Consider the following 26891-nt stretch of genomic DNA (forward strand, 5'->3'; position numbering starts at 1 on the left):
TCTTTTCTTCTACGGTCTCTACACTTTTCTGCATCTTATCGAATGTTCTAGAAACTTCTTCAAATTTCTCGTCATTCTGTCTACAAACGTCTTTAATTATTTGAGAAACACTTTCAAATTTCTCGTTGTTCTGTCTACAAACGTCTTTAATTACTTGAGAAACACTTTCAAATTTCTCGTTGTTCTGTCTACAAACGTCTTTAATTACTTGAGAAACACTTTCAAATTTCTCGTCGCTCTGTCTACTAACTTCCTCAAGTTTCTCGTTGTTCTGTCTACTAACTTCTTCAAGTTTTTCGTTGTTCTTTCTAGAAGTTTCATCGATCGTTTCAGAAACAGTTTTTAATTTCGATAAGATTACTTGCTCTGCTGACTGGAAGTGGAACGTCTCTGGGTCATCTCCGTTCTTCGTGAGGACATCCTTGAGTCGTGCTTGTAGGACTATCTTGCACCCACTGCTGTCTAATTCGTACTCTTCTAATTGTTCACGGAGCTGTTTTATGGTCAGTTCTTGTAGCAACATCTTTGGTCGGCACACACGTACTTTTCAAAATGTCTAAGTCTTTCCGAATACCGAACAATCAACGCACTTCAATTATTAACGACGAATAAAGTTCAAAAGTCTTTTAAAAGTCTTTCCGAATACCGAACAATTAACGCACTCCGATTATTCTCGACGAATAAAGTTCAAAAGTCTTTTTTTCACTTTTCATTTATTTACACTCCACACCGTTAACACCACTGTAGCGTGTATTAGTGTAATTACTTCTAATTACAATAAAACTAGCGGTTCGTAATTTATATACGACTTTATTTTTTTATTTATACAAGTTTACTTTACAAACTTTAGCTTAAGACTAACTCTATTTACAAATATGTCCTATTTATATATGCGATACAGATATTCCAGAAATATCTATATATCTCCAGCTATGTCCATGTGACCGCTTGCACGTCATCGGCGCTGCATCGGCGTATCTCGAAACATCGATAGTGTTCTGTCTGTCCGGAGACGGGAGCTGGTATACGAGGGTAGGTCAATAATTATTTTGTTACAATATATCCAAAAGAAAAGCAAGAAAAAAACATGAAAGAAAGCAATTTTGTTTTCTGCCCCATATCTTTTTTCCACAGGGATATAGGTATAGGCATTGCTTCAGCGAAAAATAACTTCCATCCTCGCTCTTTAAAATGACGTTTAGTAAAAGTCTCTAGGGTTTATAGTTTCCAAAATACGAGTTTTCAAAGTTTGCCGCTCACAGCATTATTGGGCCATTTTCCCCATTATTTCGCAAACATTGTTCCGTAACTTTTTTCTACGTATTTATAGGTATATGCAATGGTACATGTAGTAGAAAGAAAAGTCGATTACCTTTAAAATGGTCTATGGTATAAGGATGTACGACTATTTTTAAGCAAGTTATGCTTTTTCAAGATTTTATACTTTTCATGATTTTTGATATTTTTAATGATTATTTTTTAAATTTCTCATTATGTTTTTTTTCTTGTACATTTAGGAATATACATTGTAAAATAAAAAAGCATAGTTTCTTTACTTCAAAATGGTGTATTCCAAAACATTCTAGGACTATTTTTAAACAAGATATCCGTAGGATATCTAAGAGTATCCGTAATTTGAGAAAAATTTTAAAATTTTTTATTTTTTTCAATTAGAAGAATATAATTGCATATTATAACATAATTTTTAATTCAAAATAACTTTTCTTAACAACACTTTTCGATATTGTGAAATATAAAGGTACTTTACTCTTGAGCGAAATTCATATTTTTTAACATACCTCGTACACTATTGATAAAATTTTATATCTAACTAGCTGACCCGGCAGACTTCGTACTGCCTCAGTAGATAAAAAAAGCTAAACTTTTGTATACAATAAATTTAAAATAAACAAAAGGAATTCATAATTAATAAACAAAAAATACTCGATATGAATGAGGTTTTATTATTATTATCAATTAATTTACACATGATGTTTTACGTACTATAGTTTAGTTAGAAGTAACAAAATAAAGTTTGTAGTGTAAGAGTTACAATCTTAAGTTGTTTTTAGTATATTTGAAATTATTAAATATATTTTTTTGTTTAATTTAATTAAATAAAATTAATTAAAATGAATTAAAATTAAACAAAATTTTATAATTTGCTGCTTGTTCTTTTTGTGTGCTCAGAATTTTTCTCCTGCTTGCGGTTTCCTCAGAAAAGTTTCGTTTAGAGAACTTTTTGCAAATTTCGAAAAATTAAAAAATTCATATTTTGTCCAATTTGAGTATAAAAGTTAAAATGTTGCACTTTCCTTTCATGAAATTTACCGCTAGTTCATAATTTTTAAAAGGCTTATGATTCGTGAGAAAAATCCTGTTTGTAGATACCAATTTTTTGGAAATTCCTCAAAATTAAAAAATTCATATTTTGCCAAATTTGTGTCCCAAAGTTAAACTTTTACACTTCTCTACTATGAATTTGCCGCTCGTTCTTCTCGTGTGCTCGAAATTTTTTACGACTTACGGTTCGTTATTTCGGAAACCGATTGCGCCAGAGAAAAAAAATTTAGTATGGTTCTGTTCAGAATTCAGCTGGGAGTATACTGCTTAATTTCGTATTTTTCACGTCATTATTGTGAGAGTTACGGTGCCATGGGCAAACCGCCTTATGACCTACTGGTATGAAAAAATAGATAACAACCTATTTTCAGTCCTGCCGAATACACTTGGAAAATTTCATAAAAATCGGTCAAACCGTTTCGGAGGAATACGGCTACTAACACAAAATTAGCCAAATCTGTCCAGCCATTTCTGAGTTTTAGCGAGACTAACGAACAGAAATTGATTTTTATATATAAGATGTAAAAATTTAGATAGCTATTAAAAAATAACGGCTGAAGATAGAAAAGTGAAAATTTATCGTTGTATTTACCTTTGCCTTTCACATCATACAAAATTAAGAAAAAACAGTTTGTCCAAGGAAATAAAAAATTATATTAGGGGGCGGCCCCCGTTATGACGTACGGATATGAAATATAAATAACAACCTATTTTCAGTCCGGTCGAATATACGTGTAAAATTTCATAAAAATCTATTCAATCGTTCTTGGGTTATAACTGTTGATAACTAACACGACTTTCTTTTGTTTATATAGATGTAAAATATTTAAATGGCTATTAAAAAATAACGGTTGATGATAGAAAAGTAAAAAATTAGGGTTGTATGTATCTTTACGTTCCACATCATATAAAATTAAAAAAAAAGAGTTTGTCCGAAGAAATAGAAAAAATATTCGGGGGCAACCCCCCTTATCACCTACAGGTATGAAAAATAGATAACAACCTATTTTTAGTCCTGCCGAATACACTTGGAAAATTTCATAAAAATCGGTCAAACCGTTTCGGAGGAATACGGCAACTAACACTGTGAAAAGAGAATACGAATAAGAGAATACAAATAGATGTAAATATTTTGGTGGCTATTACAATGACTATAGAAAACCGTATAAACCTTCCCTGAACTTTCACAAATGATTCAACATCAAAATTAGCCAAATCGGTCAAGCCATTTCTGAGTTTTAGCGAGACTAACGAACAGCAATTGATTTTTATATAAGATGATTGCATCTTAGGTTTTAGACTATGCATAGCATTTTATAAAGAATACCTTTTTTTCATAAAGGTAATACTAAAAAAGTTTTCCATATAGTTCCAATTTAGTGGGACCTACTGCATGTTTATATGTCACACGTTGAAAAATAATATCTTGTTTAAAAATAGTTCTATTTAGAATTATTTACAATGCATCATTTTAAAGTAAAGAAAATAAGCTTTCTTTTTTATTGCACAATATATATACCTAAATATACAATAAAAAAGTTTTTTTTTCTTCCTTATTGGCTTTGGATTACTTGATCCATTCAGCCACGATAGATAATAAATTACTGTTTGCTACAATATTCCAAATATAATACATTGCATTACATAATACATTAGGTACATGTGCGCACATATAATACTTATGCACGCACATACATACATACATATGTAGAAGTGGAAACATTTAATTGACCAGTAGGTATACTCCTCATTCATGGCCCTAACCAACTTAAATTAATTTACAAATAATTAAATCGACAAAAAAAACTACATGCTAATACTAAATACTAATACTAAATGCTAATAAATATATGTTTTTTTTTACACAGCGATAAGGCTTCAACCCGGATCAACCCCGCGGAGGTTTACACCCTCTTTGTGTTTTTAATTTTTTTTTTCTCTTTTTTATTTTTTTTATAATTTATTATACTTTTTTTTATTTATTTATTTTTTTTTTATTTATTTATTTATTATTTTTTTTAATAAGATTTAATTTTTTTTATACATTTTTTTTGTATACATATTTTTTTGTATAATTTTTTTTTTTTTTTAATTTTTTCTATATAAACTTTTATACAATTATATTTTTATTACCTCCCTGCAAAATCTACTTAATGAACTTTCACAGGGAGACAATATTACATAATAAGGATAAACATAAAAAAACAATAATTATTGCTAAACACATTCAACCGGACTCATTCAGTGCAAGTTAAATTTTCCTCTTAGTCCTTTTTAAAAACTCCCAGATGATTTGTTTAATTTTAGAATTTCTACGAGACAAATATAAAAGAGAAGCATTATTTTGTGGGAAAGGTATTTCTTCTTGAACCAGATTGTTCATCAAAAACTTAATTGCAACATCATTATGTTTGCATCCAAACAACCAATGATTAATATCGTCAACATATCCATTGCAATCGCAAAGATCTGATTCGGATAGGTTAAATAATAAAAAAAAAAAAAAAAAAGTTATAATGAGACATTTAAAAATAATCGCAAAATATATCAAAAATTATTAAAAGTATAAAATTTTGAAAAACTATATTTTGCTTAAAAATAGTCATACAACCTTATACAATAGACCATTTTTAAGGTAAGTGACTTCTCTTTCTACTAAATGTACCATTGCATATACCTAGAGATGCGTAGAAAAAAGTTACAGAACAGTGTTTGCTATAAGGAAAATGTCCCAAAATTGCTGTGAGTGGCGAAATTTTAAAAATAATATTTTGGAAACTATAAATTACAGGGACTTTTACCAAACGCCATTTTAAAGAGGAAGTATAGAAGTTTTTTTTTCTGTTAAGCAATGCCTAACCTATATTCCCGTGGAAAAAAGTTATGGGGCAAAAAACAAAATTGCTATCTTTCGCGTTTTTTCTTGCTTTTCTTTTGAATATATTTTTGTAAAAAAAGTATTTTTTACTTTAAAATGTGATATTTCGATAGTACATTTTTAACCTGGAACAATTTTTCTGTAGACGTGTTTGCACCAAAAGTGCATAGAACTCACCTTAATTCACCCTGTGTCTAGGAACTAATTCACCTCTTTCTCAAAATCGCACCCCTTTAAATGATAGCACTCCGCGGTTTTTTCATATTTAGAGGTCCATTGACTACATGAAACAATAAAATTCCGTTAACGTTGTAGTTCCTTTCTAAAATACATAATCAATAGGTAGCCTACATAAATTGTTGCAAGCAATATTTATGTTTGTAAGTAATCGTTGTAATTCTTCTACTTTTCTTGCAACTAGTACAGTGTCGTCCGCGTATCGAATATTATTTACAACCTCTCCATTGATTACGATTCCTTCGTATGCTTGCAAATGGGCTTCCTGGCAGATGCTTTCACTATATACATTAAATAGCAGTGGTGACAAAATGCATCCCTGTCGTACTCCTCTACGTATTTCTATTGCTTGTGATATCTCATTTTCTATGTTGATGCTCTCTTTCTGATTCCAATATAAATTGAGAATTATTCGCAGATCTTTATTATCTAAGTCTTTTCTTTCAAGAATGTCTCATAGCTTATCGTGACGTACTCTGTCAAACGCTTTTTCAAAATCGATAAAACATGCATGTACTTCTTGCCTTGAATTGGCCTTATAGATATAGATAGCCCCTAATAACTGCCTTACCAAGTTAATCTGGGAGGAAATCCCGACAGGGAGAAGGCTCTTTTGATGTCCAGGAATGCGATGGAGAGATAACATAATATATGGTCAGATTTAAGAAGAATGGTGCTACCCACTGACTTAACTATCATGGACGACCGTTTGAGATGGAAGCAGGTTGTACAGTCAGCCAAGATCTACCCTAGGATGTAGTGCTACGAAAAGAAATGGTACTTCTTTCTATCTTTCCTTTCTGCACCAATCGCTGTAATTTGATATTTCTTCCTTCTACTATATTTCATCTTTCTACATAAATGGTACCGTACAGTATTTCAAACCAAATATCTCCGCTTTTGATTCTTGATTGATAATTTATGAACAGAGACATCTAGATACCAAAGATACCTCTGTTCTTGAGTACTTAGAAGTAATCCGATATTCCATCACTATGGGTTGATTTCTGTCTCCACATTTCTTTTGTAGGTTCGTGTAATACTTGTATCACTTGTATACGTTGTATATCACTATTGTATTGGAGCCCATTGGTCTAAAATCTAAAGTATTGTTTTTTATTCCAGGAAAAAAGTACAAAAAGCCGTAGAAGAAGAGGTGAAATATTTAATATCGGAAAAAGGAGAAACTAAAATCAAAGCACAAGTAGACAAGAAATTCTTCTCCCAATTATCGCAACTATTTGGAATCGCCTGCCCAGGATGGACCAGCCAAGAAAGTGGCTTATTCTTCTTAATCGCCTTAAGTTTAGTATCCCGATCTATGTGCGATTTGTGGCTGATCAATCATGGTACTAAAATCGAAAGGTAAGTTTTTTACACTTTTATTTAATATTCTTCTTTTAATACTTGTTGTAGATCTGTTAATTCTAACGTTGAAGTATTTCTTGAGAGGTAGACTGCCAGCTATCTCTCCATCTTTTTGGTGGTCGCCAGTGAACGCTTACCAGCTGGTTTCCAAAAGCATGCTTTTGGTTTTATTGGTGTCTTCTCTTGATTCAATGCCGTAGGTCATAACAGGTCTGATGCAAATTTTATAAATTCTAACTTTGCTGTCCATTACCATATTTATAAATATAGGTTATTCTTGTCACATCTCTCAAACATCCGGACATGACAGCGGCCTTATTTATTTGTCCTAGGTCTCTGGCTGGGTCATGATAACTTGAAAAATCTACACCTAGGTCACCTAGATATTTGAACTGGTTTAACTGTCCTATGGGTTTCCCCTCTACCACAAGCTTGCATAATATTGGATCTTTCGCAATGGTAATGCATTTTGTTTTCTGCGTGGATATGTTCATGTTGAATTGTCTAAATGCTTGGTAGAATCGATAAAGTTGTCTTTGTAGGTAATTCTCATCCTCTGCAATCAAGGCTGCATCGTCCGCATAGCACACTACATGTACCGATTCTACTGTGACCGAGTCTGTATCCTAGTTGTAGCGATTCCACATCTTCTATTATTTAATCCATTAGCATATTGAACAGAAATGGGCTGAGGCTGTCTGTTTCCCTTGGTGTTGGTATGTTTGTTTTATTTAATACTAGCAGACCCGGCGAACTTCGTGCCGCCTTAGAACTAAATAACGTTTAAAAGTTAAATAACTAAAAATCGCTATTAAAAAGCAACGGTTGAGGATAGAAATGTGAAAATAAAGGGTTGTATGTATATTGGTTCTACATCATAAATTAAGAATAAAAAATTTGTCAAAAATAAATAAAAAAATATTTGGGGGGGGGGGGGCCGCAACCCTCCTTATCACTTAGGTTCGTCGTACCAACTCATAAACCTTTCCGGATTTATGCACAACAACTTTGTTTAAGATCATAACTTGATTAAATTCATAGTTTACGATTCTATAAGATACATACAGACAAATATTCATTTTTGTTATCAAGTTATACTTCTTTAGGCGCGATTGGGAGTGAATTTTTATTATTCTGCGCGCATGCGCACACAGACAGTATGAAGTTCGTTGCTAAATCTTAAAGTTATGTATGTATCAGTCCAAAAAAGGTGTGGAAAGAATATATTAGTGCTTTTATTAAATATATTTATTATAATTTTTGTGTCTGGACTTTTCTTCCTCGGGAGTAAGATAATACGTATTATTAAAACATTTTTATATTTATACTTCACTTTGTCTATTTGTTACCGTGATTTGTCGTAATGTCCGAGAAACCGTATAAACAGTGAGGTGGTGGATTATTGATAGAGCATTCGACTACAGATCGAGAGGTCCCTGGTTCAAATGCGGACAATTGCTGTTTTTTTGGAAATTGGTAATTATTAAAATTAGTTAAATATTTAAATAAAATAAAAATAAACTGTTTAAAGAATTTTATTTCGATGAAATCATATATTATGTAATAGAAGTATAACTTCTTACGCGCGTACCTACACAGTACACACACACACACACACACTATTTTTTTATTTTATATAGAAGAGGTAAATATTTAGATTTCTATTAAAAAATAACCGTTGGTGATAGAAAAGTGAAAATATATTTTTTGGTTCTACATCATAAAAAAAGAAAAAACAGTTTAAAAAAAAAACAAAAAAACATATCGGGGGGCAACTCCCCTTATCACTTAGGTTGGTCGTACCAACTCAGAAACCTTCCCAGGTTCATGTACAATGTACAACTTTGCTTAAGATCATCACGTGATCAAATGCATAGTTTAAGATTGTATAAGGGACATACAGACAAACATTTATTTTTATATAAATATAGAGATTAATTTCATTTTTATTTTTTTTTCTGAAGGATTTTCATATTGTATTCTTTTGCATAAATTAATTTTGGGTTATCAATTTAATGGCCACGTTCACTCATTTTTAATCTCATTTGTCCTTGACGTTAAAGGTATCCAATCCCATATTATTTGTTAATCGCACGAAAATGTACAATTTAATTATAAAAATGATATACAGGACGTTTTTTTTGTTTATATTACAATTACTATTGACTTCCCTTTCAACATAAAAAAATAAAAACAAATAGGTATAAAGAGATTGTCATTAAAACATTTTATATTGGCTTATTGCGTATTATAAACACTGAAGTACAGTAAAACGTTAAAGGAACATTACATACAGGGTGCGACAAAAATATTGGTCGTAAATTATACCAGGGTGGGGTGGTTTGGTACACTTTTTATCGAGAGCTTATATTTTTTTATTAGCAAGCCCAGCTTAGAGGTGCATCAAGTCAAACTAGTTTGATTTTATTCAACAAACTTGACTTGACTTGAAAATCAAACTTTTTGTATAAAAAAGTTTGACTTGACTTGATTTCGATATCTTTAGGTTTGACTTGAATTCAAACATCTTCAAACAGTTTGAAAATTTTGAATATTACGCAACGTGTTTATTTTCAATTTTAAATGGGACCGCCTACGCCTTTATTTGTTCACTGGCGGATCAACGGGGGTGGGGGAGGGGTAGGGGAAATTCCCCCCCTCCCAACAAGGTCCAAAAACATTTTTTTGACAAATTTCAATAAACATAGAAATGTATTGGCTGATACGATATTTAAACCGCAGACAGACAAATAAAACCCAATAAACGCGCCAGTTAGGATAATTATTAAGAAAGTTTAATGCATATTATTTATACATTAATTTTTTTTAAATTTAAACCCAACATTTTGTAGCCTGTCTGTATCCGAAAAAAATTTAAATTGTAGATATAAAACCATATAGACCTGGATCCCGCGTACCAAAAAAAATTGATTAATAGCAAGCTGAAAATTCGTTAATAGCTTAACGGTGTCTAGTCAGACAAACTTTGATGTATGGGAACACTGGAACAGAAGAAGTTTTAATTGTGGAAAAGGTTAAAAATTTGGAATATCAGACTACGTAAACGTTCCATTTATTTTGTCGGACAGAACTTCCAATTGATTTGTTACCATTTCATTAAACTCTCATGCAAAAATCAGACTGGTGTTTATCAACAACTGGGCATTTTAATGAGTGGAACACGAAGAACATGTCTAATGACAGGAATCATGTTGGTTAGTAATAGCAGTCTGATTTTTGCATGAGGGTTTAATGAAAGGGTAACAAATCAATTGGATGTTCTGACCGACAAAATACATGGGACGTTTTCGTAATCTGACGTTCCAAATTTTTAAACTGTTCCACAATTAAAACTTTCCCTGTTCCAGTGTTCCCGTACATCAAAGTTTGTCCGACTAGACACCGTTAAGCTATTAACAAATTTTCAGCTTGCTATTAATCAACTTTTTTTTGGTACGCGGGATCTAGGTCTAATAACTATGGATAGTTTTGAATTTTAAAGAAATACCAACGAATATACAGCAATACCAGAGAACAACGACCACTCTTTTCTGGCAATACTAACTTTTGTATTGTGGTACATATTTTCGAGTGAACTAGCAGCTTGGTACCACATGTTTCTTCGAACTGGCCCTAAGATAAATAAATGCCTTTTTTAATAAAAGAAAGTCATAAAAATTCCAAATAAGTTTATTTTGAGCTGTCCATTGAAAAACCAAATAGTCTTATTTTATTGTAACCCTTAGTCTTATTTTATTGTAACCCTTAAGGGCATAGGCGTAACATGTCGCTTATCAAAATGTTCAATGTGTTTTAAATGTATTAATTTTTTTCAAATCCTGAGAAAACTAATAAGAATTTAAAAAAAAATTTAAACGCAGCATGAAAGATTACATTATTTCTGAGGGACGAACATCCCTGAAAACTTCTATAATATTTATTTTAATAAGTTACAGGGGTGAACATAAAAAGGAAAATTTTGTGTTTTTATTAATTGCAAATATTTCATTCAAAACAAACTTTTTATTTATTCTAAGAGACTTTCGGCCCTCGGTAATAACGCAATCTTTCATTCTGCGTTTAAATTTTTCAAAAATACTTATTAGTTTTCTCAGGATTCGAAAAAAATAAATATCTGCGTTTAAAAGTTTTAAATTAAAACACATTTAAAATTTTGACTTTTATGCGGCACTCATTGTATTATTAATTTTCTTATCTTAATTGGCAACTAACATGCCTATCTCGACAAAAAAGTATATCTACTAAATAAATTATTATTCAAACTCTTTCAAACTAGTTTGACAAACGGTTTGAATTTTCAAACCTGTACGATTGACCAGTTTGACTTGACTTGAAATATTTGTCAGAAGGATTGACTTGAGTTTGACTTGAAATTAAGTCAAACTCAAGTCAAGTTCAAACATTCAAGTCAAACTTGTGCAACTCTAGCCCAGCTAGGTAATATGGAAATAGTTAGTATGATGTTTAACGATATTATTTTTTTTGAATTAAGTATAAATTTTTAAACAGTTTTTGAAAAAAATTGATATAAAATTACATACATCATTTTCCCAATGTGCCTCATGGTGGGGCAGTTTGGAACAAATAGTCTGAAGCTTTTTGATAAAGTTATTTATGATTTTCATAAAACAGCACAAAGTTTATAAAGCAGTTCATAAACGAAACAGAAAAGTTTAATATAAGATGCCAGCCTTCTGGTACTCCCTGGCACTTCATTGGGATATGGCAGTTTAGCTACAATGTCGCGTTTAAGTATACCTAGAGCTAATATCATCCTGTACCGGGTAGAAAAATCCACAATTTTGCTTGAGGGTCAGTTTGATACACTGTACCAATCTGTCCCCGTCTATTTAATCCAATATGCCCCAACCGACCCTGTCGTCTAAACAATAAGTTGTCAGTTTACAATGCATTCTATACTTATACTTAAATATGGCATTTAACCTAATAAGCCAGGATGTTTTTCTGTGTCTGGGCCGCACTTTACCTCTATCTGTCCTTGGATAATTACATGTAGCATTTCATATTCCGAATTTCTTATCACGTGGGCAAAGTACTCTAGTTTTCTTTTTTTTATAATAATCAGGAGGTACTTCTCGTTCTTTGTTTAGCCGTTGCGTTACTCTTGGTTTATTACTCTGTTCATCCACGATATCCCCCATATTCTCGGTAAACCCACATTTCAAAAGCCTCAATCATCTTGCACGTTGTTTCCGTGAGGGTCCCTGCTTCGATTCCATAGAACAAAGTAGCACACATAGCAGCGTAATAAGCGTATTCCTTATAATTATTTCCCATATAAATAATTAATCATAAAAATGCCACAAGGAAATAGCTTCAGAACAACTTTAAGCGTATTCCTAGCCTACTTTTTAGCTCTCAGTTGGTTAGTACCTTTTGCATTTTCCTAATAATGATGTTCTTGCTTGTTCTATTCCGTATTTGATTTCTTATGATAAGTCCCATTTTTCATTCACCCATCAGCCTAAATACTTGTATGCTTGTACTATCTACACTAGTCTACACCATGTCTCCATTTATTCTAATATCTGCCAAGTTATTAGCTATATTTTTGTTTTTGCTTCCATTGGGTTTTCTTTGTTTATTTTTAGATTCTCTTGTTTTAATTAGCATTAAATTATTTAGCAGATCCAGTATTTATTACTCCAGGAATTTAAACCGAGATAAATATTATCAGACAAAATATGTGGTTTTTGCAGAATGTTGCTTCACACTATTATAGCAACAGGGTTAGGGAATTTTGCGACAACAGAGAGAATTCTCCAACGCAACGGCAAATTAGATAGGAAGCGGGCTTGATGAACCAATTGAATGGTCACCGGGCGGTCCAGATTTTAATCCAATGGATTTTTGTTTTTGGGGATTTATGAAAGATTGCTTATTCTGTGGAAATAACAGAGATAATGCTCCAACAGCACGTTGGATAGGAAGCGGGCCCGATGTACCAATTGAATGAGCACCGCGCTGTCCAGATCTTAATCCAATGGATTTTTGTTTTTGGGGATTTCTGAAAGATTGCTTATTCTGTGAAGAACAAGTTATATAAAACCAAACAAACAATAAAAAATTTATCCTTTTACAGTAAACTATGGGAATGTTTTTCTATTACTATTATTTGGAATAGACTAATTTGTGTACCGACCTATTTGAGTATAATGTAGTTAGCGAAGAGGATAAAAATAATACATAAATTAAAACACATTAAACATAATGTAAAAACTATTGTATTCAATGTATGGCTTTTGTTCTTTGTTACGTCTGTAGTCTAGTGTGTACGACACAATGAATGTTTATTAATGATATGGAAAATACGTAAATGTGAATACTGACCATAAAAACTATAGCGATTAAACACAATATTAACTGATACAATGGCGTAACGATGGATCCGACAGTGAACAGTGAATTAAGGGGTCTTTAGCATGTGTCAATTTCGAAAAAAACTATTTATTTTGAATTGTGTTGTGTGACTTTTATGGTATACATATAAGGTTCTACATTGTTTTGGCTTAATAAATGCACTCTTAAAATATGCAAAAAAAATTCTTAATAATTTTCAAATATTATAAATTCAAAATCACGGATTTCTTGTGACTGTCCCAAAATTGAGGGTGACCATGCAAAACTCACAGAGATGTCTGTTTAGTATACTATAGTTTATTTTTAAAGCAGGAGGAGTAAATTAAAAAAAAACAGATTCACACCCAAGAAGGTCACATAGAAAAATCACCAAATACATCTTCTTTTTTGGTTGATCATGTCGGCATTCGACGGTAATCCATAAATATAATATTACGTCGCTAAAGAGTTCTAAAAACAACTACCGTTTTTCATTATAAAAGTAGACTAAAAATCTAAATATTAAAGGAATAACGCAAAAAAACACAAAAAAGAATGTGTGTGTACTTTGTACGCACGTAAGAAGTTATACTTCTATATGATTCCAACGAAATTAGTAGTACTTTAAACAGTTTATTTATATTTTATTTAAATATTAAACTAATTTTAATACTTACTACTTTCCAAACATTTTTATTAAAGCAATACCAAAAATTAAAAAAATAAAAGAATAAAACACACACAAACGTATTGAAAAATGCACCAAAGAAATGATTTCTGAACAATAATTGTTGGCAAAAATTTTAACTAAATACGCATTTTCTGAAAAATTTATATAACAAATATATTCACAATCATAAAATATATAAAAAAAATAAAAAAATAAAAACTTGCATTGGGATTCGAACCCGCGTGCTTAGACTTGAAATCCACTTACACACACCCGTCACCCGACTTGACCACTTACACGTACTTGTCATGTGGGGAGGTAGGCTGACTGAACGTTTTACTGTTTGACAGTTCTGAATTTAATCAAATTAGTTTGATTTTTGTGTGTGTGTGTGTTCACAAAGGGAATTAAAATACAACAAAACATGAAGTAAGAAAACAATAGGTATATTATATGAAGAGTGGTAGAAATTTTGTTGATAATCAAATTATGTAAATCAAAACATTACCTACTAGTAGGTACATACATTTTCCAAATAGGTAAGTACATACCTATGTAATTTTTTATTACAATACTGAAACATTTACAATTAAGTACGTACCTGTTGCTTTTAAAAACTATTTAAAAAGTTACTACAATTATAAACTTGCTTTTGTCTGTGTCCTCACAACAATAAAAACTAATATATAATATTTGTTTATTATAACCTCCATATTGAACAATTATTATTGTCATTGAACACCCAATCAGAGCAAAGGTATAATGCGTCTGCGCCGGGGAACAAGGTTTTTGATGAATTCGCGCATATTAAATTTCACTCTCATCGCGCCTAAAGAAGTATAACTTCAAAAATCGACGATATAACTTAAGTAACCTATGAAATGCCAGTAGTGTAAAAATTTCATAAATGTCATTAAGAGGAAACAGTAGCGATCAACAGGTAGCTAAAAGGCGTTCCAAGATTGCGGCTGTAATTTTGAATATTTTTTCGAGATATTTGGCACACGTATTCGTAATATAATAAAGAATGGCGGTACAGAGCCCAATTTGAAAAATATATTAATATGTGGAAATTACTCTGTAATTAAATACAATATTAAAAAAAACGAGCCTGTACCGCCATTAAGAAGAACAAAAAAAATACACTTTCTTCAAATAAACTTTTTTATCCGATGCCTAGATTTTGTGTCATTTTGGAACTACTAAAATTTTTTATTTCATTAGTACATAGTTCCAAAATGACACAAAATCTAGGCATCGGATAAAAAAGTTTATTTGAAGAAAGTGTATTTTTTTGTTCTTCTTAATGGCGGTACAGGCTCGTTTTTTTAATATTGTATTTAATTACAGAGTAATTTCCACATATTAATATATTTTTCAAATTGGGCTCTGTACCGCCATTCTTTATTATATTACGAATACGTGTGCCAAATATCTCGAAAAAATATTCAAAATTACAGCCGCAATCTTGGAACGCGTTTTGGCTACCTGTTGATCGCTACTGTATCACCTTAACGTCAAAATTTCATAACTTGCCTCATGCATGTTGGATTAATTACAAACAAGCATTACGTCGCGGTAAATTTGGATTAGTCCTCTTGGTTTAAAAACAGACCAAAGTAACTATAGCATGAACTAAAAAAAACCAAGTTCTATAAAGAAACTATAAAGAAATTACTGAGTGGCAGCAGTATAAAAATTTCTGACCAATGAAATGTATTTATTTTTTTTTTCGTTTGAAAAAATTAATAAGTATTTTTGAAAAATTTAAGCACAGAATGAAAGCATGCATTATTATCGAGGGCTGAAAGTCCCTTAAAATAAACAAAAAGTTTCTTTTGAATGAGATATTTGATGTTAAAAAGTACACTAAATTTTGCCTTCGTTTTCACCCCTATAGCGTATACTTATTAGTTTTCTCAGGATTAGACATAAATGGATGCATTTCATTGGGCCGAGATTTTGACCTTAAAGACAAAATTTTCGAATGTTGTTTGCGATATTTTGGCAATTTTGTTAAAAATGTTAGGCCACTTCTGAGCTTGAGACCTGGTAGGGCTGGGGGCTCGTGGCAGTATGCCAGTCCTGCCGCCCTATAGTTACGCCACTGCATCCTTATAATAGTATATAGAATTATGTTCTACTACGTGATAATAATGATGGCTATTACTCAAAGATGAGGTTTACGTTTTCTACGATAATCGTGTAATAATAATAATAATTATGAAATAATTTTAAGTAAAATAATAACCAACTATAATTCATTATTACTATTCGAAAGTTGTGTTAATGATAATTTTTTTCTAGAATTAGAAATCATTTTTGTTCTTATTCTTTTACAGATTAAATAACGAAAACGTTCACTCGTAATAATTGATTCAGTATTAATGGACGAAACCAATTTAGGCATCGGTCGTTATTTCCAGTTTTTTTTTAACAGTGATATTCACAAAACGATAGCATAAATTACAATATAAAACAATAAACGTTGGTTAAAAAGATTCATGGGAGTCTAGAAAACAGCAAAAAATTAAAACACATATTAAATTAATTAATTAATTAATAAACGGATTAATTACGATTACATGAAATGGTTATTAAAAATGTTTCCAACAAAAAACCATAATAATTGTTTTTTAATTTCTACAGAATATCGTAGGATTTGTATCTTTTCCTGTAAACTTTTTCAAAATAGAAATTTCACTCTTTTTTGGGTGCTTTCTAATGCTGGGATCCCATGGAACGTGGCGTGGCGCACCAAGAGAAATAGAAAATATATAATAGAAAAAGAAAAAAACTAAACACGGGAGTTAGTCAACAACAGCGTTATTTCCCTCAAAATTTGTGATTTACGATCCTTGGGTTAGGAGCGAACCCTCATTTATGGCCGGCGTGGATCGGTGTGAGATCTCTCATCATTTGTCGGTAAATGAACACGGCTCAAAGGAAGTCGGAAGCTGATACAGAGTAGGTACGTATCCCTCCATCCCTTCCGACTCGGCTAGTGGCTGGTACGGTCAGTGGCGTCGTAATTTTACTATCGAGTGGTCTAACGATGTTGTGTTGGATTTTTTATCATTGTATGAATTAACCAACTTACTAAAATTTCTACCGCCAACACTGGTGGTGTACCCTAGATACTCGAGGGGACAAGCTCCATCGGAATGGTCCGAGCGAATTTATCAAAAAGTAAATATTTATTAATATTCATTTGTTCTCAAAGTATTATTAACTCAAAATTAAATGAGGCGTTCCCCGTTACAATGTCTAGAACACAAACTATCTACCATAAAGAATCAGTGACGGATCTTCGGGAGGAAACAGGGAAAACCCTCCCCAAGTAGATCCAAAATTCATGAAACTTAAATCATAAACAGACAAATTCAACCCAATAAACCCGCTAGTTACTAAAATATAAGTTATTATTTGAGCTCATCAGAATCAAAACCTGCTAAATCCTCAATTTTTCGTTTTACTAAATCCCAATTAAAGTACAAATTTCTGAAGATGTAAGGGGCATGCAGAAAAATTACAAATTAGTGTGCAATTTTATGATATTTATTGATGCTCCTTTGATTGAGAAATGCCGGATACTTTTTGGAAAATTGACATTTTTAATGTTTTTTTAGAATCCTGACAAAATTTTAAAACATGGATCTAGCAGGTTTTTTTATGTCTTTTGGTTGGCATTTCATTGGAAATTCCCCCCTTCCCAATTTAAGTTAAAAATTAAAAATTCAACATTTCTATTCCACTGGGAGAATATACCTCTGTATTTCAGGCAGAGATTTTTGCAATCTTGCAGTGTGCAAGAGAAAACAACTTGAGTACCTTCGAACTGCAGCGAGTTAACATATGCATAGCTAGCCAAGTAGCCATTGGGCGGCTCTTATAAGCCCTAAGGTGAACTCTTGGCTAGTGTGGGAATGTCGACAAGAACTTGACAGACGGGCGCAACATAACAGTATTATACTGGTATGGGTTCCAGATACACTTGCCAGAAGAGCATCAGCTACAAAATACCTAGATCCAGAGCCGGCCGTGGGAGTGCCAAATAGCACCGTCCGCGAACGTAAAAAAGCCTGGATCCGAAGCCAACACAACTCACACGGGGAGGGTATACCCGGTCAAATACATGGCAAGATGTATATCGGACGGACATGTGCTAGTAGGGCTGAGTTACTGCTGAAAACAATAGTCCAGGGTAATAAGGATTTTTCCATGACACTTGAACAGCCAGGGTACTGAAGCGTTTTTTCGACAGGTAATACCTATAAGAGCAAATTGTAACTATTTCCTGCGTAGGATCTGGCGGCCATTTTTATTTATAAACAATCAATGGAAAACAGGAAAACTTATGGTTTTTTTAGTACAAATATCTTCGAGGTTATGGAAAAAGCTTTAAAATGACGTATTACAAAGTTTGATATACTCATTTATTGTTAATATAATTGCGAAAAAAGGTCGGAATTGCAAAAAAAAAATTATTTTCGCAATAACTGTTGTAAAAATTAGTGTACACCTTTGAAATTTTTGTCAAATAAGGGTTCTTTGGTGCTTAATATGTGATACAAATTTCAAAGCGATTCATTCCATTGTTTAAATTTTATTCAAATTGTTTATCCCAGAGAGCATTTTTTTTTTCAATAACATAAGTCAGAAGAAAATCACGTTAGAACCATCCCACAGGTGTAAAATGAAAGAGCATAAGCTATATTTTCAACTTGGTTTAAAAAAAGTGAATAAAAAATGCATTTATTAGTAATAAATAATTATGCAAAAGTATCGTAAATCTTTCCTTATAAACTTTTTATTTTGTTATATAAGAAATTATACATATTTATTACAATTTTTTATCAATTATGATATGAATAACATTGCTTGGCACTTGTGCACTTAAAACAGGGTAAAAAAGTTACTTTTTTGGAAAAAGTTATTTAAAAAGTGTATTAAGAAAAATTGACGATACTTTTGCATAATTATTTATTACTAATAAATGCATTTTTTATTTACTTTTTTAAACCATGTTCAAAATGTAGCTCATGATCTTTCATTTGACACCTGTGGAATGGTTCTAAGGTCATTTTTTTCTGACTTATGTTATTGCAAAAAAAATGCTCCCTGGGATAAATAATTCGAATAAAATTTAAATAATTGAATGAATCGCTAATTGAATGAATGAAATTTTTATCACATATTAAGCACCAAAGAACCCTGATTTGACAAAAATTTCAAAGCTGTACACTAATTTTTACAATAGTTATTGAGAAAATATTTTTTTTTGCAATTTCGACCTTTTTTCGAAATTATATTAACAATAAATGAGTATATCAAACTTTGTAATACGTCATTTTAAAGCTTTTTCCATAATCTCGGAAGATATTTGTACTAAAAAAATGATAAGTTTCACTGTTTTCCGTTGATTTGAAAAAAGAGGAAAATGCCATTTTTTGACAGTTAATTGTTTAAAAAATAAAAATGGCCGCCAGCTCCTACGCAGGAAATAGTTATAATTTGTTCCTATAGGTATTACCTGTCGAAAAACGCTTCAGTACCCTGGCTGCTGAAGTGTCACAAACAGGGTATATTTTTATCTTATTACCCTAGCCTACAAGCAGAACTCAGCTCGAGAGTCATAACAGGTTTCCTCACTGGGCATGCGCCAGTTAAGGGTCACCTGCATACAATGGAGCTGTTTCATGGATACTTGAGCTGCAGACTATAGTATCGTTCGCGGTAACGATTCCGTACTTGTCCAGGACAACTTCGCATGCGCACTTTAAAAAAGAGCGTTCTCTTTTTTAAAGTGCGCATGCGATTTTTAAAGTGCGCATGCGAAGTTGTCCTGGACAAGTACGGAATCGTTAACGCGAACGATACTTATGTAACAGAGAGCCTGAACCTGAAACAGTCAACCATATCTTGCATGACCGCGAATCATTGGATCGACGGCTGTAAACACTTTTCGGAGACATCGAAGTGACTCAAAATATACACAGAGTTTCAAAAGTTATGCATCACCCCTCGCATTCACGATGTTTACGCTTTTATAAATCCGTATCTTTATCACATCTTTAATGGACCTTTTATTATAAAAAGAGACCATTTTTGGTTTTTTATTTTATTTGATTACCCATTTAATTGACCTGGTTTTGCCAAGGAGTAAACATTTGAAAAATTTATTCTGGTGAAATTTTCTAAAACGTGATTAAAAATGAACCGTACTTTAATTTTTGAGTTGGATTTTTGTATTGTTGGATTTTGATAAGAATTATCGATTTAGTTGAAGAAGGCCATTCACAGCGGTTCGTTGCGGAAAGAATGGGTGTTTCTCAGAGTGATGTCTCACGGATATGGAATAGGTTCCTGGAGGCAAACTCGATACGGAATAGAGCTCGGTCTGGTAGACCCCGAGTTACCAATGATCGACAGAATATTTATATCAGAATTTCCATCTGTAGAAATTCTTCTGTGTCTGTACCAGCCCTCCAAAGAGAATTCAGGCATGCTACAGGAGTCAAGAGTATCGTTGTTTTGAAGCTATTTTCTTGTGGCATTTTTATAATCAAGTATATTCAAATGGGAAATAAGCCACAATTTTACCTAAAAATGATTTTATTAACGTTTCGACGCCCAAGTCGGGTGTCGTTGTCAAAATACAAAATAATACTGTATTATTATTATTATATTATTATTATTATACTAAAATAGTATTATTTTGTATTTTGACAACGACACCCGACTTGGGCGTCGAAACGTTAATAAAATCATTTTTACAAAATAATACTGTATTATTATTATTATATTATTATTATTATACTAAAATAGTATTATTTTGTATTTTGACAACGACACCCGACTTGGGCGTCGAAACGTTAATAAAATCATTTTTAGGTAAAATTGTGGCTTATTTCCCATTTGAATATACAAGAGTATCGTTGGCTACAATAAGAAGAAGAATTTTAGACTCAGGTTTGAGGAGTCGTCGACCAATAAGAGTTCCTCAGCTACAACCTAGACGGACCGCCTCCAGTGGGCTCAAGAACACATACAGCTCCCCCAACAATTTTGGAATTTTGCGCTTTTTTTAGACGAGTCCAGAATCTGTTTAAATATTGGTAACCGGCGAATTCGTGTGTGGCTAGTTGTGAAGCTCTTGTTGTCTCTCCACACACAAATTCGCCGGTTATCACTATTTAAACAGATTCTGGTCTCGTCTGAAAAAGGACAAAATTCCAAAACGGGTGGGGGAGCTCTAAGTGTTCTTGAGCCCACTGGAGGCGGTCCAAAACATGTCTAGGTTGTAGGTGAGGAACCTTTATTGGTCAACGACTTCTCAAACCTAAAGTCTAAAATTCTTCTTCTTATTGTAGACAACGATACTCTGACACCTGTAGCATGCCTGAATTTTCTTTGGAGGTCTGGTACAGACAAAGAAGAATTTCTACGGATGGAAATTCTGATATATATATATATATATATATATATATATATATATATATATATATATATATATATATATATATATATATATATATATTCTGTCGATCATTGGTAACTCGGGGTCTACCAGACCGAGCTCTATTCCATATCGATTTTGTCTCCAGGAACCTATTTCATATCCGTGAGACATCACTCTGAGAAACACCCACTCTTTCCTCCACGAACCGTTGTGAATGGCCTTCTTCAACTAAATCGATAATTCTTATACGCTCCAACTCAGAAATTCAAGTACGATTCATTTTTAATCACGTTTTCAAAAATTTCACCAGAATAAATTTTTGAAATGTTTACACCTTGGCAAAACTAGGTCAATTAAATGGGTAATGGTAATCCAATAAAATAAAAAACCAAAAATGGTATATTTAAAAAAAAGCCCATTAAATATGTGATAAAGATACTGCTTTATAAAAGCGTAAACATCGTGAATACGAGGGGTAATGCATAACTTTTGAAACTATGTGAATATGGCACCCACTCACTAGACCTGTATAAGCTGGTACAGGGTTCCAGAATTCTGGAATGGGTTTCATAAAGGAATGGAAGATAACAAAAATAAGAGAAGAAAAATAACAAAATACATGGACTACGTCATCACGGTCAGATGGATGGCGTCACTAGTATGATATATATGTCAAAAATCATAATTCAAAAATAAACATCGACCTGTTTCGGGATTTATTTCCAAAATCGCCCATTCACGAAATAATGAATTTATTTCATTTGGCTTTTACACACTGTATATATTGACAACGAAATGGAAATATTGAAAGGTCAAAAGTCTCACATTGGCTGCATCATTTTTTACATCCGTACACATTTATAATGAAACATTAGCAAGGCCAGACACCGAATTATATTAAAATTTATCCAAAGTTCAAAGTATCGCTATCAGCTCATTCAAATTGAAAGTATATTCCGTAATATCAATATCAGTGCAAACATGTTTAAATTTTTAATTACTATATATCGAAGGTCACAAAAAAATCAGGAGATATACTGCAACATTAAATTTATTTGGGATAGGTATTTACTTTTTATGATAATCTTAAATGTAAACGGGTGATTCCATTTCAAATCACTCAATTTTGGATCAAAAAAACTTTTGGATCTCCGCTATTTAGCATCTGCGGGATGTAGAAATAAATCATTTAAGGTCGAATTTTCTTCTTCTTCTTCTTCTTCTTCTTCTTCTTCTTCTTCTTCTTCTTCTTCTTCTTCTTCTTCTTCCTCTTATTATTCTTCTTCTTCTTCTTTTTTTTTTCTCAAAATGTTATTTTAAGCAATTTTACAGTGATTTGGTTGGTATCCATTTAAACAAATTTGCATTTTCTATAGCAAAGTATCAATGGAAAACATACTATTTTAATAGAAGAGACTCAAAAATGTCATTATATGGCATTATAACAACTTATTTTGATTCAAAACAAGTTTTTGATCAAATTTTATAGTGTAGAAAACGTTAAAATACCGTTTTTTACATTTTCCTCCATTCCCAAAATACATCATAATCGATTTGGTTGAAAAGCCCACAGATAGCCAAAACATAGGACTTTAAGTGGTTAAAAGGATTTGAATTAGACTCAAGCTTTTTGAGTGATGTACCACCTACAGTTATTTTTATTATTTTCGGTACCACCTATATTTTTAAATTGTATTATCAATACTTACTAAGTACTACTATTTTAATTTTTTCTGTCTTTTGTGTACCACCGCCAATAATGATATGTACCACCAGTGGCACATGTACCACAAATTGAGAACCTCTGTTCTAGGGTATCTCATAAAAGTGATTATGTAAAAAAATTTCATGGGAATATTTTTTCGAACGAACTCTAGCTTTTCGCCTTGTCTAGATACTATTATTCTCTTATTTTTTCCTCTCCGAAAAAATGCTTGCAAAAAACGTTATTTAAGTTTTTTGATGGGATATTTAAAGTGGTTAATATTGAAATCTTATTTTCTAAAATATGAAGTTCAACGTCAAAAAAAACATCCAATTTAGCAACTTTAAAAAAGTTTTTTTGAAAATTAATATGCAAATATTTAATTAATTAATGTTTTTACTAAATGGGTATTTTGTATAGGACTTTTTTCTTTGTTCTCTTCAAATTAAAAATATATAATGTGACGAGCGAAGTCCGTGTATTATGGACATTGCACTTGATCTTTGTTACATTTTTGTAAAAACTCAACATCTGCAACTTTTAATTTAAATTTAATTGCTTGTCATGCTTGAGATAATTGCCATAATTGTTTAACTTAAACGGAACAATAATTATACGGGGTGTAACAAAAAGGTAGGTTATAAATTTAATCACATATTCTGGGGCCAAAAATAGTTCAATTGAACCTAACTTACCTCAGTACAAATATGCACATCAAAAAGTTACAGTCCTTTAAAGTTACAAAATAAAAATGGATTTTTTCCAATATATCGAAAACTGTTAGAGATTTTATATTGAAAATGGACATGTGGCTTTCTTGGAACATGGCAGGAACATCTTTGGTTCAATGGCGATTTTGGGAAAAAGTAACAGAGGAATTTTTACACCCCATTAAAATTTTATGGGGTTTTGTTCCCTTTAATATTTCGACCTACATGTTTCTTCTGAAGTAAGTCCTATGAAATAAAAATAGACGGTTTCGTTTTGATTCAATTCTAGTCTCTTGCCATCCCCTGACATTTGTTTCTAGGTTTACCCGTTATCAAAGAAGCTTTCTAAAAGATTGAATTGAAGCAAAGTGTGTTCCAGGTCTTCTCTTTCATCATCGAACATCTTTTTAAGTGCGAGGGTAATCCTGGCGAGAAGTGGGTTGTGATCTGAGTGATATTTTTGGAGTCATTTGTAAGCCTCATAAAGTATTTCTCGCCTGCCTCGCTGTCATGTAGGATATATTTTGACTGTTTCAGGGTTTCAGCTCAAGTTTTCATTAAACAGACAGTTGTATCCAAGTAGAATCAGAATCGTATCGATTATCGATATACTAAGCTAATATACAACATCTATAAGAACGCCACAATGGTAGTGAAGCTGCACGAGAATACCAATCCCATACGAATGGGCAGAGGAGTACGTCAGGGCGATACTATATCACCTAAGCTGTTTATCACCGATCTGGGAATACGCCTTTAGAATGCTTGATTTGAGGAAGAAAGGTTTAAATATAGATAGATGGACAAAATCTAACAAACATGCGTTTCGCAGACGATGTAGTTCTACTGGCAGATAATTTAAAGTATATTAGAATAATGTTGCAAGACCTTCAAGAAGTGTGCTCTCAGGTTTTGTGAAGAATTAACATATCTAAGACAAAGCTAACGATAAACCTGGTCCCCTGTGAAAACATTGTCATTAACGACTGCGAAATGGAGTTTGCGGAAAAGTACAAATATCTTTGTGCAATTCGACTGCACCCAATGTTGCGCACGAGCTGTGCTGTCCCACATACACAAAAAGCAGGAATACTTTGTGTATCCACGTTGCTGACCAATTAGGAAGCAGACCATTTTAAGGTCAACACAAATGATCCATTGGTGCATATGATATTGCAACAGATCAATGACTTTCTTTATGTCGTCATATTCTTCACGCAAACAAACTGAATGGCCAATTGGAACAGAACCAAATAAATTTCCATTATGGAGGAGAACACATTTTAAGTTCCGCTTTGAGCTATCTATAAACAGTCGCCAGTCAGATGCGTTAGAGTTTGAAATTTCCAATTCTTCCATTAAACCACTTACATTATGGCAAAACACAAATCCACCGTCATTTTGAAAATATTGCAGAAATGCCCTTTCTCGTGTTCGAAAACAGGATACCTTGGCTCCCTTTTCAAGCAAGTTTTTCTCATTGAGTCGTGATGCTAAGAGCTCTGAAGCTTTTTTGGATAGTCCCAAATCTCGTGCCAAATCATTTAGCTCTTGCTGCTCGAATCTCTTACGTACGGAGTCATCTTCAATTTCGAAATATTCATCGTTGAGTCGCTTTCATCTGCACCATATCCGTATTCCCCTTCTTCCACAGAGGGATATTCATTGAAAACTGGCACGGGGATTTCGGCTGAATGCGGCACTGGGCGTATAGCTGACAGTAAACTAGGATACTCTATTTTACATTTGTTTTTCTTGTTATATCCTGATGTTTTCACTATACAAAAGTAACAATCACTTGAATGATCTTTGGGCTCACGCCAAATCATAGGTATACCAAATGGAAGTTTAGCACGTTTTCTCTTGGTCCACATCCGTAAACCCTCAACACACTGTTTACACACTTTATGAGGTGCCCATACTTTATCTTGATCACCAAGTTTCACTTTAAAATAGGCAAAATATGCTTGTCTGACAAATGTACTAATGTTTGTCCTTTGACTGGGAATGGTAAAACTGCCACATATACAGGGTGTCCCGAAAATATTGGTCATAAATTATACCACAAATTCTGGGGTCAAAGATAGTTTGATTCAACCTCACTTACCTATACTTATACAATAGTGCACCCAAAAAAAGTTACAGCCCTTTGAAGTTACAAAATGAAAATCGATATTTTTTCATATATGGAAAACTCTTAGATATTTTTTATTGAAAATGGACATGTGGCATTCTTACGGTAGCAGCATCTTGAAAAAAAAATTTAAGTGAAATTTGAGCACCTAATAAAAATTTTATGGGGGTTTTGTTCCCTTAAACCCCTCCAAACTTTTGTGTACGTTCCAATTAAATTATTATTGTGGCACCTTTAGTTAAACACAATGTTTTTAAAACCTTTTTGCCTCTCAGTAATTTTTCGATAAGCCAGTGTTTATCGAGATATTTTGAATATTTGTCAAATCCACCACATATTTGTATATGGTTAAGTACGATGCGCGATGATAGAAACCTGTTGATAATCTGAAAATTTATTTATAATTTAAATTTTTAGGTATATTTTGAAAAAGAAGCCACATCTCGATAAAAGGTGACTTATTGAAAAAAGACTAAGAGGCAAAAAAGTTTTAAAAACACTGTATCTAACTAACGGTATCACAACAATAGTTTAATTGGAACGTACACACACATTTGGGGGGTTTAAAGGAACAAAACCGCCATACAATTTTTATGTAAATATATTAAAAAAGAAGCCGCATCTCGATAACAACTCGCTTATCGAAAAAATACTAAGAGGCAAAAAAGTTTTAAAAATGTTGTGTTTAACTAATGGTACCACAATAATGAATTAATTGGAACGTAGACAAAAGTTTGGGGGGGGGTATAAGGGAACAAAACCCCCATAAAATTTTTATGGTGTGGACAAATCTCATTATAATTTTGTTTTAAGAGGTTCTTGCTATAAGAATGATGCACGCCCATTTTCAATAAAAAATCTCCTAACAGTTTTCGATATATTGAAACTAATCGATTTTCATTTTCTAACTTCAAAGGGCTGTAACTTTTTTTATGAACACATTTGTACTAAGGTAAGTTAGGTTCAATCGAACTCTTTTTGACTCCAGAATGTGTGGTATAAT

General features: G+C 32.3%; 1 protein-coding gene across 1 annotated transcript in view; it reads left to right on the forward strand.

Annotated features, from left to right (window-relative positions):
- The window catches only part of LOC114327238 (ATP-binding cassette sub-family D member 3), a 172537-nt gene that overhangs the window by 39518 nt on the left and 106128 nt on the right, over positions 1 to 26891 (forward strand). Inside the window, exon 2 of the mRNA XM_028275783.2 lies at positions 6584 to 6823. Coding sequence (XP_028131584.1) covers positions 6584 to 6823 — 240 coding nt within the window. The remainder of the gene's footprint in view (positions 1 to 6583; positions 6824 to 26891) is intronic.

Source organism: Diabrotica virgifera, chromosome 4 (assembly GCF_917563875.1).
Source record: "Diabrotica virgifera virgifera chromosome 4, PGI_DIABVI_V3a".
Taxonomy (NCBI): domain Eukaryota; kingdom Metazoa; phylum Arthropoda; class Insecta; order Coleoptera; family Chrysomelidae; genus Diabrotica; species Diabrotica virgifera.